Source organism: Dendronephthya gigantea, unplaced genomic scaffold (genome assembly GCF_004324835.1).
Source record: "Dendronephthya gigantea isolate DGI-Jeju-01 unplaced genomic scaffold, DenGig_1.0 000073F, whole genome shotgun sequence".
Lineage (NCBI taxonomy): Eukaryota > Metazoa > Cnidaria > Anthozoa > Malacalcyonacea > Nephtheidae > Dendronephthya > Dendronephthya gigantea.
The window spans coordinates 494899-510037 of NW_021163083.1; the positions used below are offsets into that span (position 1 = coordinate 494899).

Sequence of the window (15139 nt, forward strand, 5' to 3'; positions counted from 1 at the left end):
CAACCTAACCAATCTCTCGAAGATTAACCAACCAGGCGGCATCTCGCTAAGAATTTATGGGAAAATTTTCCCACCAATTTTAGATCGTAAATCTTCAACCCCAAAAGTAAGCTTTGAAAAATAGATTATTCTTTATATTGAAAAAAATGCAGCATTCATCTACTATGAGATCTCCCATAAATACCAGTACTGTATGACTGCTCCTCCTAACCATCGTTCTGGGTCAAATAAAATCATGTTGTGATGCGTTTGCAAAACACATCACGATACTGATGAACGTTCGTCAACATTCATTTTTTTACGAATTCTTGGTGACTTAAAGAAGGAAATTAAGTAACTTTAACAGCTTACAATACAGCTGTTTGACGATGCATTGATACTTCAGATACAGAACACAATAGTTCACAGTTTATTTATTCACTGTTAGAATACTATACCCCAGGTTAATTGTAAAAATACTAATAGGATTTCTCGACTTGGAAACACATCGTATATTCTCTGCTTATGTTACGAAAAAAGCACGCGCAGAAAAAGAATAATCCCTCAGAAACAACAATACATAGTGGGAGAATCTAGGGTAAGGAACAAGTAGGAATGTGGAAATTTTACTACAATGAATGCGATCTGAAGAAGTTTATAACGGAGCGCCCCTTAAGCAGACAAAATGATTTCATTTCTTTTGCATGTATGGTGTTAAAATTTCATGACCTTACTAAGCGTTGTTTTGACATGATAAACAGTCGCAAAATAAGCAAGAAAATATATGAAGCGAATAGATCCATTTTGCTCTCCTAGAACAAGCCAATAGAATCCATCGACTTGGCTTATCCAAAGAAGATATACTATGTTCATGTTTAGTAGTCCAATAAAAGAGGTCATTTCGAGGTATGATTATTTAAAACATCCGGATAACCTATGTATTATAGAAAACCTATATCATGCACACTGCGATAAACCAAACGACTAAAAAAATACTGTTTCCGGCCAACCTAATTCAATATTTACACTTGCTTAGGGTCAACCTGTACAGTTATTTTCGTATATAAAGGTCTTTCAACGGTCTGTTGTACCTGGTACTTTAAAGAGTTTAGTCCATCGGTGGCCATTCGTTGTTTTGAACTTTTTAGTTTCTCAAATCTACGAAAAAGAATAATCGTTAGTATTTCTCAAATTGTCGATAAATCATCACTTTATGCATTATTCAGAATTTCAGGGTGGACCCGAAACACCAACATACCGAATCTATTCAATCGTTGATTTCATAAGTATCGTTCAAATGATTTTTTTAAACTTTCACGTGCGTATATGTGTGTACGTACAAAAAACGCGACAGTGGAAAACAGTCCTAAGGCTAAGAATATTATAGCACCATTTGTGACGTACCGTAAAGGATCAGCTTTGGCTCTGGTGTGAAACACTTTTAGCATTTTGTATCGACCCGTTTCCATGCTTGGTCGTGTTAATTTGAAGCCCTTGGCGACTATCCTTCTGTACAGGTCATCATCTTCACCACCCCAACCCCAGAATTGGTTAGAGAATCCGTTTATTTTCTCAAAATCCTCTTGTTTGAAGGCACCAGCGCCCCCAAATATGCCTTGATATGGTAGCCTAATAAAATTGGAAAGATATCATCCATTAAATACATGAACCTTAGCACTTTGCAACTCGTCAAATAAAAAAAAAACTAGTGGTATTTCTTGTTTTTTATCATATGCAATTAACTTAAATTACTTGAAGAATGAGAATGGATGACAGTTGATGAAAATGGATGACAGTTGATAAGAATGGACAAGGGTGGATGAAAGATGATGAGAGGAAATTAATGACATTGAATGGAAGTTGATGAAAATGGATGAAAGGTATAGAGAGAGAAACAAGTTGATGAGATTGAATGAAAGTTACCGAGAAGGATAAAAGTTGATGGAAATAGATTAAAGTTAATAAGAATGGATGAAAGTTGATAAGAATGGAAAAAAAGTTGATGAAAATTGAAAAGTTATGAGAATGAATTTAAAAAGAATATGGAATTGGAAGTTGATAAAAGTGGATTAAATTTAGTAACAACTAGTCGATAACAGCAGATGAAAGTTGATGTGAATGGATGGCTGCACGGAAGAGCAACACACCTGTAATTAAACTTGGTGCAGCAGGGCAAAACTTATCATTCTCTGGTATAAGGTCAACATCATGAAATATGAAACACTTGAAATCATGAAACTTCAAAGACTCTTTGTATCCAATGTTGAACAACATTGCTCGGTTGAAGGGTGTTTTGCCAGCCTATAATAAAAAACATCAACACAGTTTCAGAGTTTAACTTGAGCAATGAAATTCACAATGGATAAGTCACAACACATTGGCAGGCAGAGTTGACTACACTATTAATTGCAATTCTACCACTGACAAGAAAAATCATCTTGTACTGGGTTTATCTGTAATCAGAGGCTGGTTGTACAAAACCAGTTGAGCTTAAATGGTGGATAAAACTTGAATACATGTTGTGAACTTAAATCTAATATGAATTAACAGAATTGTTTGAATTGCAAAAAAAATTATTTCATCCTGATAGATATGCAGTCTGACTCTTTTTCTTCAAGCTTATCCATCATTTGAGTTAAACATGCTTCGTACAACCTATCAAGTTTATACCTGTTCAATAACTAAAATCCTGTAATCTAACAATTGACGTTTCAGCATAGGATGCATGTGACGTAGAAATATTTTCAATTGCTGTTCACGATTACGAAATGGAATTATAATTGCAACCTAAAAAAATTGATAAAAAAAACAATTCAGTTAAATTACTATACTTAATTCATTCCTGTTCTTCAAGGGTTTTTTTAAAGTAACCATCAAATCTAGCCCTCAGGAAGTACAATGTGGGCACAAGGTACGCTGCTAACATAGTTGTAGATAATTCTTTCACCAAGGTAAATCTGAAGCATCCAAAAATCCTCCTGTCACAGTCCACAAACCTTGCTAATAGCCTGACATTTTTTTGGTCTCCATGCCCCTCCCTTTTCAACCCAACCCTTATCTCTCCAGTCTTCCTCTATCTCATCTTCAGATGCAGGTACTTTGTCATCAACCGCCAGAAGGCCAACTAAAGAAGAAAGATGAAATTTGACTGGCAGCCTAAAAATCTTAACGAGAACCTCACCATTTTAATCAGAATAGAAACCTATCAGAAAGCAGCGTCTATTGTTTTCTGTGTAATAGTGATTTGTCATTGATTTGATGTGTCACCACTACGCAGAAAACAAAGTGGCTTTCTGATAGGTTCTCATTCTGTGCCCATAGGTTGAAGAAAAGGTTGCAAACGCAGAAATTGACAAATCCTCACCCAAATTTTCTCCTTCATGGGAACACAATGTTGAACCACGATGTTTCGTAGTAACTGCAACAGGTGTGACTGGTTTTGATGTTACAACCAGTACCCTCTTTGTTGAGACAGGTTTTGTCGATGGTGGTAAATTTATCACTGTTGGCTTCTTGGTTACTTTGGGTGTGGTTACTTGGTTACTTTGTGTTGGTTTATTAGTTGTCAGTTTCTTCACTGGAGGTGTTGCAGGTTTACTTGCTGGGTTTGTCTTCCTAGTCGAAACCAAATGAGCATGTGTAGTCTTAACAGTGACCCCACTACTGTCAGGAGGCATACCTGTACCACCCATATTTGGCAAGGTTCTTACAGTCCATTTTACATTATCCTGTGATTCCTCTCCACCTTTGTTAATAGTCACATAATTATCGTCCAGATTAAAATTATAAATTTTCGTTTGAGGTGTTATATTACTGTCTGCAGTTTTGCTAAAGCGATACACTACGACCCCAAGGGTTATCGCACAAGCTATGGCCAGAAAGGACTTGAACTTTCGACTCATACTTCATCAAATTCAGAGGACAATGTGATGGAAAATCTCGGTTTTCGGTTGTGGAAATTCCCGCCGTATTTTGAACCAAATCTTTTAATCTTCACGATGAAACGAGGCCATATTGTACTCACATGAAGGCACTATAGTAAAGAACCTAACTACATATGAAACTACAGCAATTCATTGAGAAATGTCATTGAAATTTTATACTCCAACACATCAAGTTGTTAAATACAACAACACCTGCAAGAACTCGAAACTAGTCTCCTGTGGGACAACGCTCGTCGCAGGCGTCTCAATGACAATGCGCTTTTGCGGCTTCGCCACGTAGGCAGTTAGTTACTATATTCTGATATACACCGTATGCTTCGCCCACGCAGTACTATTACCACAGGTGGAATTTGTGTTATTGATCCAGTGTCACCACAATAACATCTAGCTAAACTTTAGCAAAAATGGATAGCCCTATCAGTCACTGTTTCTGTTACATTCTGATTCAGTGTTACTACAGGAAGAAATCTAATCTGAACCAACGTTATTTATACTAGATTATCAGTTGTAAACCGTTTTTCAGGAAGGTTCAGTAATGATGATCGATATATATTGTTAATCCAATTTTGTAATTTCACTGGATAGCTCTAACACTATGCAGTACGCTTTACAACGCATTGCATCAAAGCAAATAGCTCAATAACACTTCATCTATTATATCTTTTGACTTCCCTTTATTGTACTGAAATATTCCAGGAATGCTATTATACCATTTTGCAACACATGCAGACATCGTAAAATTATTCATTTAGACACTTTCTGAGAATTTTTCGAACTTTAATAACGTTTCATGAGTTGTTATCGATGCAACTTTTCAATAATTTTGGCGCAACCATTTCGCAATAATTCTGCCGCATGATCATCATCACTATTTCACTCGTTTACATCATCAAAAGAGGAAAATCTCAAGATAAATTAAATTGCCTCTTGTGTAAATGCCTCTTCTGCACAGTTTTCATCTGGGCCTGGACTTCAAGTGATTAGGTTTGCGCTGTCAACATCTTGGTCTTGGAGGATTTCTCTGGGACAAAACCGAACAACTTCCACGACAGCAAACAACCGCCTGGTAAACTCGGATCCACTCTACGGAATTCGGACTACACCACGGCAGGGTCGACGTTCACCGTAAATTGCGTGTGTAACTGATGTTCCTCTGTCTTGATCACATCGTATTTCAATGTGTTTAGCCCATCTCGACTCATCCTGTCTTCCGAAGTTTCCAATTTTTCATGTCTGGAAGAGGAAAGATAATTTACTACAGTTACTACAGGAGAAAACCTGAACTAAACTAACTTTGTCGCAGTGTTTTCCTAAATACCCACGAACCTTCTATCATCCTTTTTAGCACTTTTATGACCAATTTGCAGCATCGTGTACCGACCGATCACTATATTTGGTCTGGACAGGCTGTAGCCAACGGCTGTGATCCTGCAATGTTGCAATGACACTTCAGTAAATCTTTAGTAAATACTGAGATATTACCTTAACTATATTTGTACGACAAAACACGGGCTTCAGCGATAGCAAGCAATGGGATAGAAAGATAAATACTTAACCATTGGATATTACAAGTTTGTGAGCTGGTGCTTTGATTCCTCCCTTTACATTACCTTTTTTAGAGGCCTTACAAATTACCCCAAAATTATGAAATTTAGGGTGGTACGTCATACCTTTTGTACAAGTCATCATCTTCGCCACCCCATCCCCAAAATTTATTTGAAAATCCGTTGATTTTTTCAAACTGTTCCTTGGTAAGCGATGAGACTCCCCCAAAGATTGTCGCGTAGGGCAACCTAAACAGTAAGATTTATGATGCCCAATTTATATACTGTATCAGTTTCAGACCCACTGCGTAATCACGCGAATCGACTAAGATTTTCAAACTGAGGGGCTGTTACATGATCCAGCGTACAAGAGATTTAAAAGATTTTGAAATGTTAGAATAGGCTTGGTAATCATTCCATGTTCAGAAAACCTTAAATGCACAAAATTAATCCTTAAGATTTGGTTAGGATTATATTTAGGATCAAGAATAATCCTCATCAAACTTCAGGCGAATCTAAGACCAAATCTTAATCTTAATCCTAACCTCTGCGACACTGCCTGGATCATGATATTCACTTATCAGTTTCAATCCCTCAAAGTCATTTCATCCTTCTTTCTTAGTAAGGGATTTCTAGGGAACAGGCTCTATTTTCATCTATGGATACTTATCCATTCTAATCGTTTAAAAAACGGCTTACATGACTCAAATCATGCGATGGTAAGCAAAGAACCTACCTGTAGTGGAGCGTGTCCACAGCCACTGAAAGATGCCTCGGCCTTGAAGGACAACCGTATGAATTCCTATCGTCTTCCGGTATCAAATCAACATCGTGAAAAACAAAACATTGAAAATCATGAAGCTTTAGAGCTTCCTTGTAGCCAATATTGAACAACATCGCACGATTAAAAGGAGTGTCTCCGTTCTAAAGATGATGTAATAATCATTGATTTTTTAACCTAAATGTCTTGTATACCTTGAAAGGGTTCATTATTATGCAACGTTGTTTGAAGTGTCTGGACTGGCTGACCTGTTCAACGACAATAATCCGGTAGTCCAACAACTGGCGTTTTAATATGGGATGCAAGTGGCGCAGGAATATCTTTAGTTGTTGATAACGATTACGATAAGGGATGATGATGGCCACCTAGGAATATTAACAGTCTTATATATCGTCGTCATTATTACTATAATCATATTATGATTAATATCATCGTGATCATCATCTACACATCATCTCGCATGTCATCATGGCCACTATTACCATAATCAAATCATCACTATTACCGTCATCACATCATCACAATATCATTAACACACCATCACGAATATCATCATCACTAATATCATCATCACCAATATCATAATCACCGATATCTTTATGATCAACATCATCACTACCACCACCATCACAATCGTCATCACTGTTACCGTCATCCCACCATCAATATCATCACTACCTTTACATCATAACCAGTACCGCGGTCATCATAATAACCATCTCACATCACCATCATAATAACCATCCTACATCACCACTCACATCACCAATACCACCACATCATTCATACCTTACTAAGTGACTGGCATGTTTTTGGTCTTGAAGCACCACCTTTGAGTACCCAGTTTGTCATATTCCACGATTTTACAATATCCTCCATGTTTGGAACGGTCTTGTCGACAGCTAGACGACCAACTAGAAGAGAAGTTATCGAGTTAGGGTGTCAACGGTTTGTTAAAATACGTTTCTGGACATTGGAAAACCAGTTATTACATGTAGATATACAAATTCCGTCTCAAATGCTGCCATGGTTTGCGCTCAAAGTTTAGACTAGGTTTAGAGGTTTAGACAATTTAAACTGGTTTGGACGTTTTTTATTATATGCCTTTCAAGAAATTATTCTTCAATAATATTCTTGTACGTTTGCATGGTTACAATCGATAAGTATTTAGGCTTGTAGGTACACCTTATTCTTCAAATAAATTATTCTTCAATGATAACGAAAGAATTAGTTTCGAGTGCTTGAGTACCCTATTGTCTGTGATAACTAGCGTTTGAAAATCTTGCCTGCTCTTAACTCGCGTTATATTTCATGCACCAACAACCAGACAGGATATATCCGACAGCGGGCATATGCACGCTTGAAAGTTGAAAGTGTTTTCCTAAAGGCGTCGAAGGCTAGACTTAGAACAAACACATTTTGACATTTACGTTTTTAATCTGTTTTCAATGACCATGTGCTCGACTTATTCTTAAGCACATGTCACTCCAACGATTTGCAAACAGATGAATATAAGGATAAATGCAAATTTATACAAACTCTGCGAACAGAAAGCATAATTCTTAGACTTCATCTGACCGTATTTCGTACAGTTTTCGCGTGACTTTGCACACAGTTCGCGGTAACATGAGCCTAACAACCCGTCTCAAATGTTGCATAAATATGTCGTATATACGGTTATGCATGTATAACCGTAAAATATAGCAGCGAAGTAGACGATAGTTTACGCTGAAAACCCGATAGCGATGCGGTTCCCACGTCTTTTTTCGAGCCGAATTGCTCGAGGTATTTGTGGTATATCACTTCAAGTAGATCAATTAACTTGTATCACTAGAATGCAGAAGATATCTTTTAAATATTTTCGGCACTTGCAACCTGCTATGATAGCAGGAAGTATTTCGAAATTGTAATCTCTCGCATACGTCGAAGTAAGTGGAACAGTATAAATACAGTTTTCTTTAAAGTTAGTCTACTATATCATTACGCTAGAAGCATTTTAACATTAAAAGCCGAAGGCGATGTAATTATACAACATGCAGTAAAGTGACGGGTATTCGCGAGAGCATTTTATAAACAATATTGTTGATAAAATATGTCATTATCTTCAATTCATATCTATACATTTATCATACCACAATGGATACCCTCATTACAAGTTATTATACGGATGACTTAGCCTTCTATACTCTACAAAATATCCACTTACTTAAATCCTTTCCGAGTAATCTGCATTTAGTTTTTGGCGAAAATTTTTGCAGCCTTGATTGGACATCTCTACTAGAGGAAGCGTTGACAACATTGCCTACACTATTTTCACTCGTCGCATTATCGTTTGCAACCGTAGGTTTTGAATTGTATGCCAGGACATCAATATGGCGATAAGTGGGGACTTCTTCTTCCGAGAAACGAATCATGATAGTTCCAATCGAGAGCACGGATAGCAGGGCAAATACTCGCTCAAAGATGCCCAAACGTGAAAACATATTTATAGAAAACGACATCCGTGGACGTAGGCTATTGTTTCAATCTTAGACGAAGACTTTGTCTCTGACTATATCGAAACACGTAGTCACAAAACTTATAGCTGCTTCTGAAATCCAATATCGACTAAAATCAATACAAGCTTCATTTTATACGGCTATATATATCAGTTAGACGAAGAGGATAAGTTTCAGTACACCTCTTTGAATTTTGTTTACATGACACCGTAAGTTGCTTTCAGTTGAATAGTTTGCATAAATGAGGAATGTATAATTAAGTATTAATAGCAAAATGTAATAAAAACCTAAATCATTTGTTGATATTGCACCAGAGATATCAATTGTCGCGAATACTTGTGTTTTGGCAAAAATAAAGTTGCACTTAAATTTGGCATCATCCTTAATTTTCCAATATTCTGCATTACTTCAAAAACGCATTAAGCTGGGATAAATCAACTACGATATGTGGCACTTCACTCATAGGAAGTAGCTTCTAGTGGGTTAATGGTTTTAATTTCGAGTGGGATAACTGGGATTTATACAAAATTTAATTTTAAGCCAAGAAGGAAAGGAAAACCAAGCTATTAGTTTCTTTGGCAAGAAATAATGGATACATGAGTATTCATCCCCCCCCAAATTATCGTTCTAGTTACATCACTGGAAATAACCGTAGCCCACAGTAATCGTTCAGTAGGTTTATTTCATAGTAGGGCCAAAGATGACGATTTTCCTCAAATCTCCTGCCTATATGATTTAATTGTGCATAAATCCCATTATCTTAAGTGATAGCAAAACCCAAGTCTTATACGATGCATAAAACTCTTAAATTAAATCATTACGCGTATATTTGAATTGAACAGATGATTCAGAAATACACAAATCTGATTTCTGGCCAATTCTGTCACCAACCATACGAGTACATAAGACCAACCTCGAAATTTCCAAGTAAAATTCAGACAGTCATTAAGTGCAAAGAAGCCAAATATAAATGCATAATATGAATACATAAGAGATGCCTGCGGAGGGGGCTATAATAAAAAATAAACCTACCCTGAGGTTTATATTTGTAAATTCTGGATATGGAATTCTATCATCCTTCCACACCACTTCTGAACTTAGTTAAACTTAGAAAGGCTATATCATTGTGAACTTCATGTAACTTACCAAGTCGTTCTCCTGTTTTGTTACATGGCGGGAGGAATGTTTCCTTCGTCGCTTTAATATCTTCACGACGTAAATCTCCATCGTGATCTTGCGGGGAAACCCCAAAAGCACTTGCTATTGGATTTAAACTCCCGACAGAACCTATTTCCAGGATAGCGTATATACACATGATACCCATTGATAAAAATGTTAACATCACAAGCGACTTTGACAAAGCTCTCTCGCTTATCAACGGGGGCATTCTGAAGCCTTTCCTGCCTAAGAATCCACAATACTCCTTTTAAATCCTCCTGTTCACACGTCCATCACAAACAAATATCCACTTTGCCGTAGTTGTTATTCTCGTGCGAAAAATGGAGACAGCTTTAACACTAGCTACGTTGGCGGAAGTGAACAACGGGAGACATATCTCCAAAACTAAGACACGTCCTAAATTTTGCATAATTTTAACATTGTTCGGCTTGCTGATGTGTTCGTAATTACGTGCATATATTTGTTTATTTTTTTATTTATGTCATAGAATATAGCCGATATAAATACAGAGAAGGAAGACCGTCTTATATCCTGATAATCACGTCATATCGGTGTTGTTAATCGGTGATGTTTGCAACTTGTTGACGATGTTCGCAACTAACCGTCGGATTTCTCATTACGAGCAGGTCAAATTAATAAATACATGTGTCAAGCGGCTGGTTAGTTGTTCCAGAAGCGTTTAGCTTAAACGGCACATTAGTTCAAAATGGAAAACCAAGATTATCTACATGGTGTCATTTGAAAAAACGAAAAACTATTGAAATCACCTAACACCATGTAATTGTTGGAGTTTTAATGCCTAAGCACTTTGTTCGGGATAATATCACAATAAACACTCGTTGTTCCGCGGTCAGCAATAACAAAGCTAATTAAAATTTAATCATATTCACAATTACAAATTTTTCGTAATTAGCATTTTATAAATTGCATTAAATCCCCACGGGCTAAAATTCGTGAACACGGAAATCAAATTTTAACAATGAGTGATTTCAATAGTTTTCGGGTTTTTTTTAAACACCCTGTATAAGAAGTTATATTTTTCAATGATACGATTACACGAGCTCGAAATAAATTCCATATTTCCAAGCATCCATGTAATATTCTCCATTTACTGAACAACTGGGTTCAAATATTTCGATCTAAACAGTCGAATTCTCAATGGTAGTGCATATTAAATCCTATTTCTTAGAGTATCACTGACCGTTTATATCACTGACCGTTAACTGGACTTGGACATGACGTCACTACCGAAAATGACGTCATTCTACTGTTACCTTGTCCCTTTACTTTGACCTCGTCTGATTTCGGGTGCTGTGTCAATCAACTATGGAAAAGAAGTATACATTATCTGTATTACCTAACTAATGGGTCAAAATACCTAACGATAAATGAACAACGATTTTGTGGTACTTCAGACAAGTGTTCAGGAATACTTTTTGGAGAATTATTGGCCTAAATTTTGAGCGATTCGAAATTGGCACCGCTAACTCTCTAGAAACATATCTTTGTGCTGTTTTGTTGCCTTTCAAGATTTTTGACAGCAGTTGGAGAAATCACTAGCCGTAAATAGCGATATAGCTACAACCAGGCTGCGTACTTTACAACCAGCTTTAGTATACTGTATGTACCTGTCGTGGAATAAGCCAGTTCAAAAGTAAGAGCAACAGCAGGTCAATAATGGCGAGGAAACAATAGATTTTGCCTGCTATCGGTCCACACTCATACCATCTAAAATCGAGACAAAAGAAATGAACAACTCTATTAAGCAATCTTCTGTTAGTTTTGTCTGTCATTACACATTGTAAGGGCAATTCTAACTTATTGAAACATAAGAAAAAAAATGGCCTTGATTTTTTTCATTCTCCTAAGGATAATGAAGTTTTAATTCAACGTCTCACCTCTTCAGTTTTTCCTCTAATGGCGGTACAGCACAGGTTGAAATACTGTCATACACCTTAACGGGAAGATATTTGTTTGCCGAGGATAGCAACAAGGCCCGTTTCAAATCTCATCATTCACAGCAGTGTTGAGTGATTCAAAGGTTTGTTCACACAATATAACTTTGTCGGATCCAATTCACCTCTGACGGATGTTTTGAAGTCTGTTAACGTGCAATGTTTATTGACAGCAAATCAACTAAAGCCAATGCAGTACCGCTTGATAAATAACACACTACATTCTATACGCCAGAAGTGAATTGGATCCAACAAAATTGGATCGTGTGGACAAAGCTTAACTCACCTTTTCTGTCCTTTTCGCAACTTTATCCCAGGTGTACATTTCTTTGACACGTTCGTGAGCTGTTGTTGGTGAAACCACCTCGCCATTCTTCGTGGCTTTAATGGCCTGTTCGAGAGCAACCACCAAATCTAGTGAAAGAAGTCGGGCAACCATATTTTAATCGATGAACATGGCAGTCGCCATACGACTCTCAGTAAACAAAAATTAACAGATTTTTATGCAGGATATATAGTAATGATTAAATCATTAGGGGTTCGTATGAAACAATAGTTATTTAGTTATAAATATTTTAATTCATATTACAGTACCTGGTACATTTGGTTCTACAAGTTTTATCATGTCCTGAGGCAGAACTTCCGGGACGCCACCGACTTTAGTACTAATAACCTGTAGTCTGGAGTGCGAGAAAACAAGTTTTATACATGTAAATTTATTGTACAAGTTTGCAACAGGCATATAAAATGGTTGTATAAAAGTTAGTTCAATTTTAACTGTGCATGGTTAGTGAGAGAAATAGGCAAACCAGAATCGTTTATTTTTTACTTACGATTAAATTATTGACCAAAAACTAGTTGAATTGTAAAAAGAACACAGCATGGTATTGAAGTATTCCTTACCCGCAGCTAGCTGCTTCTACGATTGCAATGCAAAAAGCCTCCGTTAACGATGTGTTTAGGAAAATATCCCCTTGAACTAAGACCTAAAAACAAACCCACCGATATGTGTCAGAGGCCCACTCCCCAATGTGGTTAGGGGGGGCGCGCACCCGCTGACACGTACTGACTAATGTACCAAAGAATATCACAACATCAATCCGTAAATATTTACCACGGTTAAACGTTTCCAGAGGAATGTCGCTAGGATATACACTGTAGCTACTTACGTCACGAACGTGTTCATGCTTCAAACTTCCCAGAAGTTGAACTCTATCGTGTAGTTGATGTTGCTCTCTCACTTCCTCGAGGATAATTCGCTTTGGTCCCTCGCCACCTGAGGTAGAAGTTGAACCCCCTTAAGGTAACGCAGTGTATGTGGATCCAGTTTCGTATTGAGATCTGTTGACGCACGCACGCACGAAAGTGATTTTAGTAAAATAAGGTTGGAAACTAAGACGCATTTAAAACGTTAAACTTTTCATGCGCCAAATCGAATGCAAATGAACTTAAACAACTTAGAATTTAGTCCATTAACATTAGGTTCAGCACATGCAAAGTTCGACGTCTGAAATAGGTCCCAGGACACTCTCTCACTTACGTGTGTCAAAAAAGACTGCAATACGGAAAAGGTCGGGCATAATTCTCGACTACCTGCCAGGAGGTCAAACCAGGCGTAGGTACCACCAACGTGCGAGAAGCAGTTATTTCAGCGTGCTTACCTATTAAGAATTGAACATTTGAAAACTTGGAGCAGACCAGAGGTATTATCGATGCCAAAAGGTCCATGCCTTTCCGATAGACCAGTCTACTGACCACAACAACTGTTACTACAAAAAAATTACAAAAAATTATATAGATATAAAATATAAACTTTTGCCCAAGAATACTTGGAAGACAAAACCAATCAAGAGAACTGCCAGGGTGGTCGTTAATACCAAAATTTCTCTTAAGATGTGATGTCTACCTATAGTATACAACACTTACTGAAATCAGGATTTCGTTTTGATGGGTCTGGAGTGAATGAGAAGGAATCAATGGCATTTGGTATGACTGACACAAGCTGAGGACTAACTTTAGCTCGCAATACAGTATTTTCTTTGCTAAAATGCAGAAAATGGCAGAAATGGGTGGATATAGAAGACCACACATACTGTAGCAAATGGGGAAATATTTGGATACAAATGGATAGATCTGGGATACTTCAGAGGAAAGGGAGGAGGGGGTGAATCTAGGGGATATAATAGGTTGGCTTAGTGAAGCTCTGATGAGCTTTTTTTGGAATGCAAACTGTTTAATCAAATATAGAGCAAACCTTGTATTAGATACGCAAATCATGTGGTCAGCATTGGCAAGTGAGAACTCCAAGAATTTGTTTGTAATGATCGAGCTTGCATCGGCAAATCCAAACAGAGAATGATCAGTAAATACAGATTTCATCCCCATCGAGTTTGCATGGAGAAGTGCATCATGGCATAGCGTCGAAAAAGCCTGGAAAAAAATTCAAATGTAAATTTGGATATCTGCTGCCTTTTTTGTAATGGTTGATAGCAGATTGTGATCCACATTTACAACTGTTCTTGAAAATTACCGAGTGTCCATGAAGTATCGTAATTTTCTCCCTGACACAGATATCCCTCATCAAAGGTAGTGTTGTGAACATTGTTGGTAGAACACACTGGTTATAGAAAACTGTAAACGGGAGATAATAAACCTACAATTTAAACAAGATAAAGTTCTTGTAGTTTGCATTGTGATGGCTGCAATAAAACATCCTTTAACACACCTTTAAAAAGTTTGATAAATATCGGACACCAACTCTATCTTCATAAGCATGAGTTATTATGACGACCTTAAAATGAAAATATTTAGCACGTATTTAGTGTATAAATTTCTTATTAGGAGGAACGAGATACAGCAAAATATTAAATACAATTTGTTTGAAGCCAATATTTATATCTCCACCTTGTGTCCTCTGTTTATAAGACACTGTGAAACTTGGTAAATATGACTCTCCACACCGCCCATGTTTGGGTAGAAGAAGTCACAAACCATGCTGCAAGGAAATTATATCTTATCAACTAAAATACTCAGCAAGAGTCGTATAAAACAGGCTTGAAAAATACCATACATACATACCAAATTCGGTGCTTTACTTTTTTCGAAACGGCCGCCATCTTGGGTCGAGGCCATTGTACTTCATGTAAGTTTTGGCACTAGGATAATACTAGGATCACTTCACATTCTTCACATTAGGATGATTCCATCACATTGGGATGACTCCCATCACATTGGGATGATTCCCATCACATTGGGATGA

General features: G+C 37.1%; 2 protein-coding genes and 1 pseudogene across 5 annotated transcripts; all 3 read right to left on the reverse strand.

Moving 5' to 3' along the window:
- Positions 1-401: 401 nt before the first annotated feature.
- LOC114531589 lies at positions 402-4122 on the reverse strand (annotated as a pseudogene).
- Positions 4123-4206: 84 nt separating this feature from the next.
- Positions 4207-10847, reverse strand: LOC114531588 (beta-1,4-galactosyltransferase 1-like). Of its 2 annotated transcripts, none has more exons than XM_028553199.1 (7): positions 9893-10847; positions 7038-7162; positions 6497-6613; positions 6204-6391; positions 5594-5716; positions 5250-5351; positions 4207-5156 (listed from the first exon to the last, which is right to left on the reverse strand). In XM_028553199.1, exons 1-7 carry the CDS (start codon positions 10131-10133, stop codon positions 5021-5023), a joined length of 1032 nt encoding a protein of 343 aa, XP_028409000.1. In that variant the 5' UTR covers positions 10134-10847; the 3' UTR covers positions 4207-5020. The 2 variants fall into 2 exon arrangements, with proteins under 2 accessions (XP_028409000.1, XP_028408999.1); XM_028553198.1 differs by lacking the exon at positions 9893-10847 and adding an exon at positions 8455-9878 and having other exon boundaries at positions 4208-5156.
- Positions 10848-11004: 157 nt separating this feature from the next.
- LOC114531603 (N-acetylglucosaminyl-phosphatidylinositol biosynthetic protein-like) lies at positions 11005-15042 on the reverse strand. Of its 3 annotated transcripts, XM_028553213.1 has the most exons (14): positions 14959-15042; positions 14785-14875; positions 14606-14671; positions 14411-14533; positions 14135-14310; positions 13807-13922; positions 13542-13649; positions 13050-13156; positions 12784-12866; positions 12475-12560; positions 12167-12294; positions 11824-11879; positions 11554-11653; positions 11005-11249 (listed from the first exon to the last, which is right to left on the reverse strand). In XM_028553213.1, exons 1-14 carry the CDS (start codon positions 14994-14996, stop codon positions 11196-11198), a joined length of 1332 nt encoding a protein of 443 aa, XP_028409014.1. In that variant the 5' UTR covers positions 14997-15042; the 3' UTR covers positions 11005-11195. The 3 variants fall into 3 exon arrangements, with proteins under 3 accessions (XP_028409014.1, XP_028409016.1, XP_028409015.1); XM_028553215.1 differs by lacking the exon at positions 14959-15042 and having other exon boundaries at positions 14411-14511; positions 14785-14799; XM_028553214.1 differs by lacking the exons at positions 11005-11249; positions 11554-11653; positions 11824-11879 and adding an exon at positions 11908-12026.
- Positions 15043-15139: the final 97 nt, after the last annotated feature.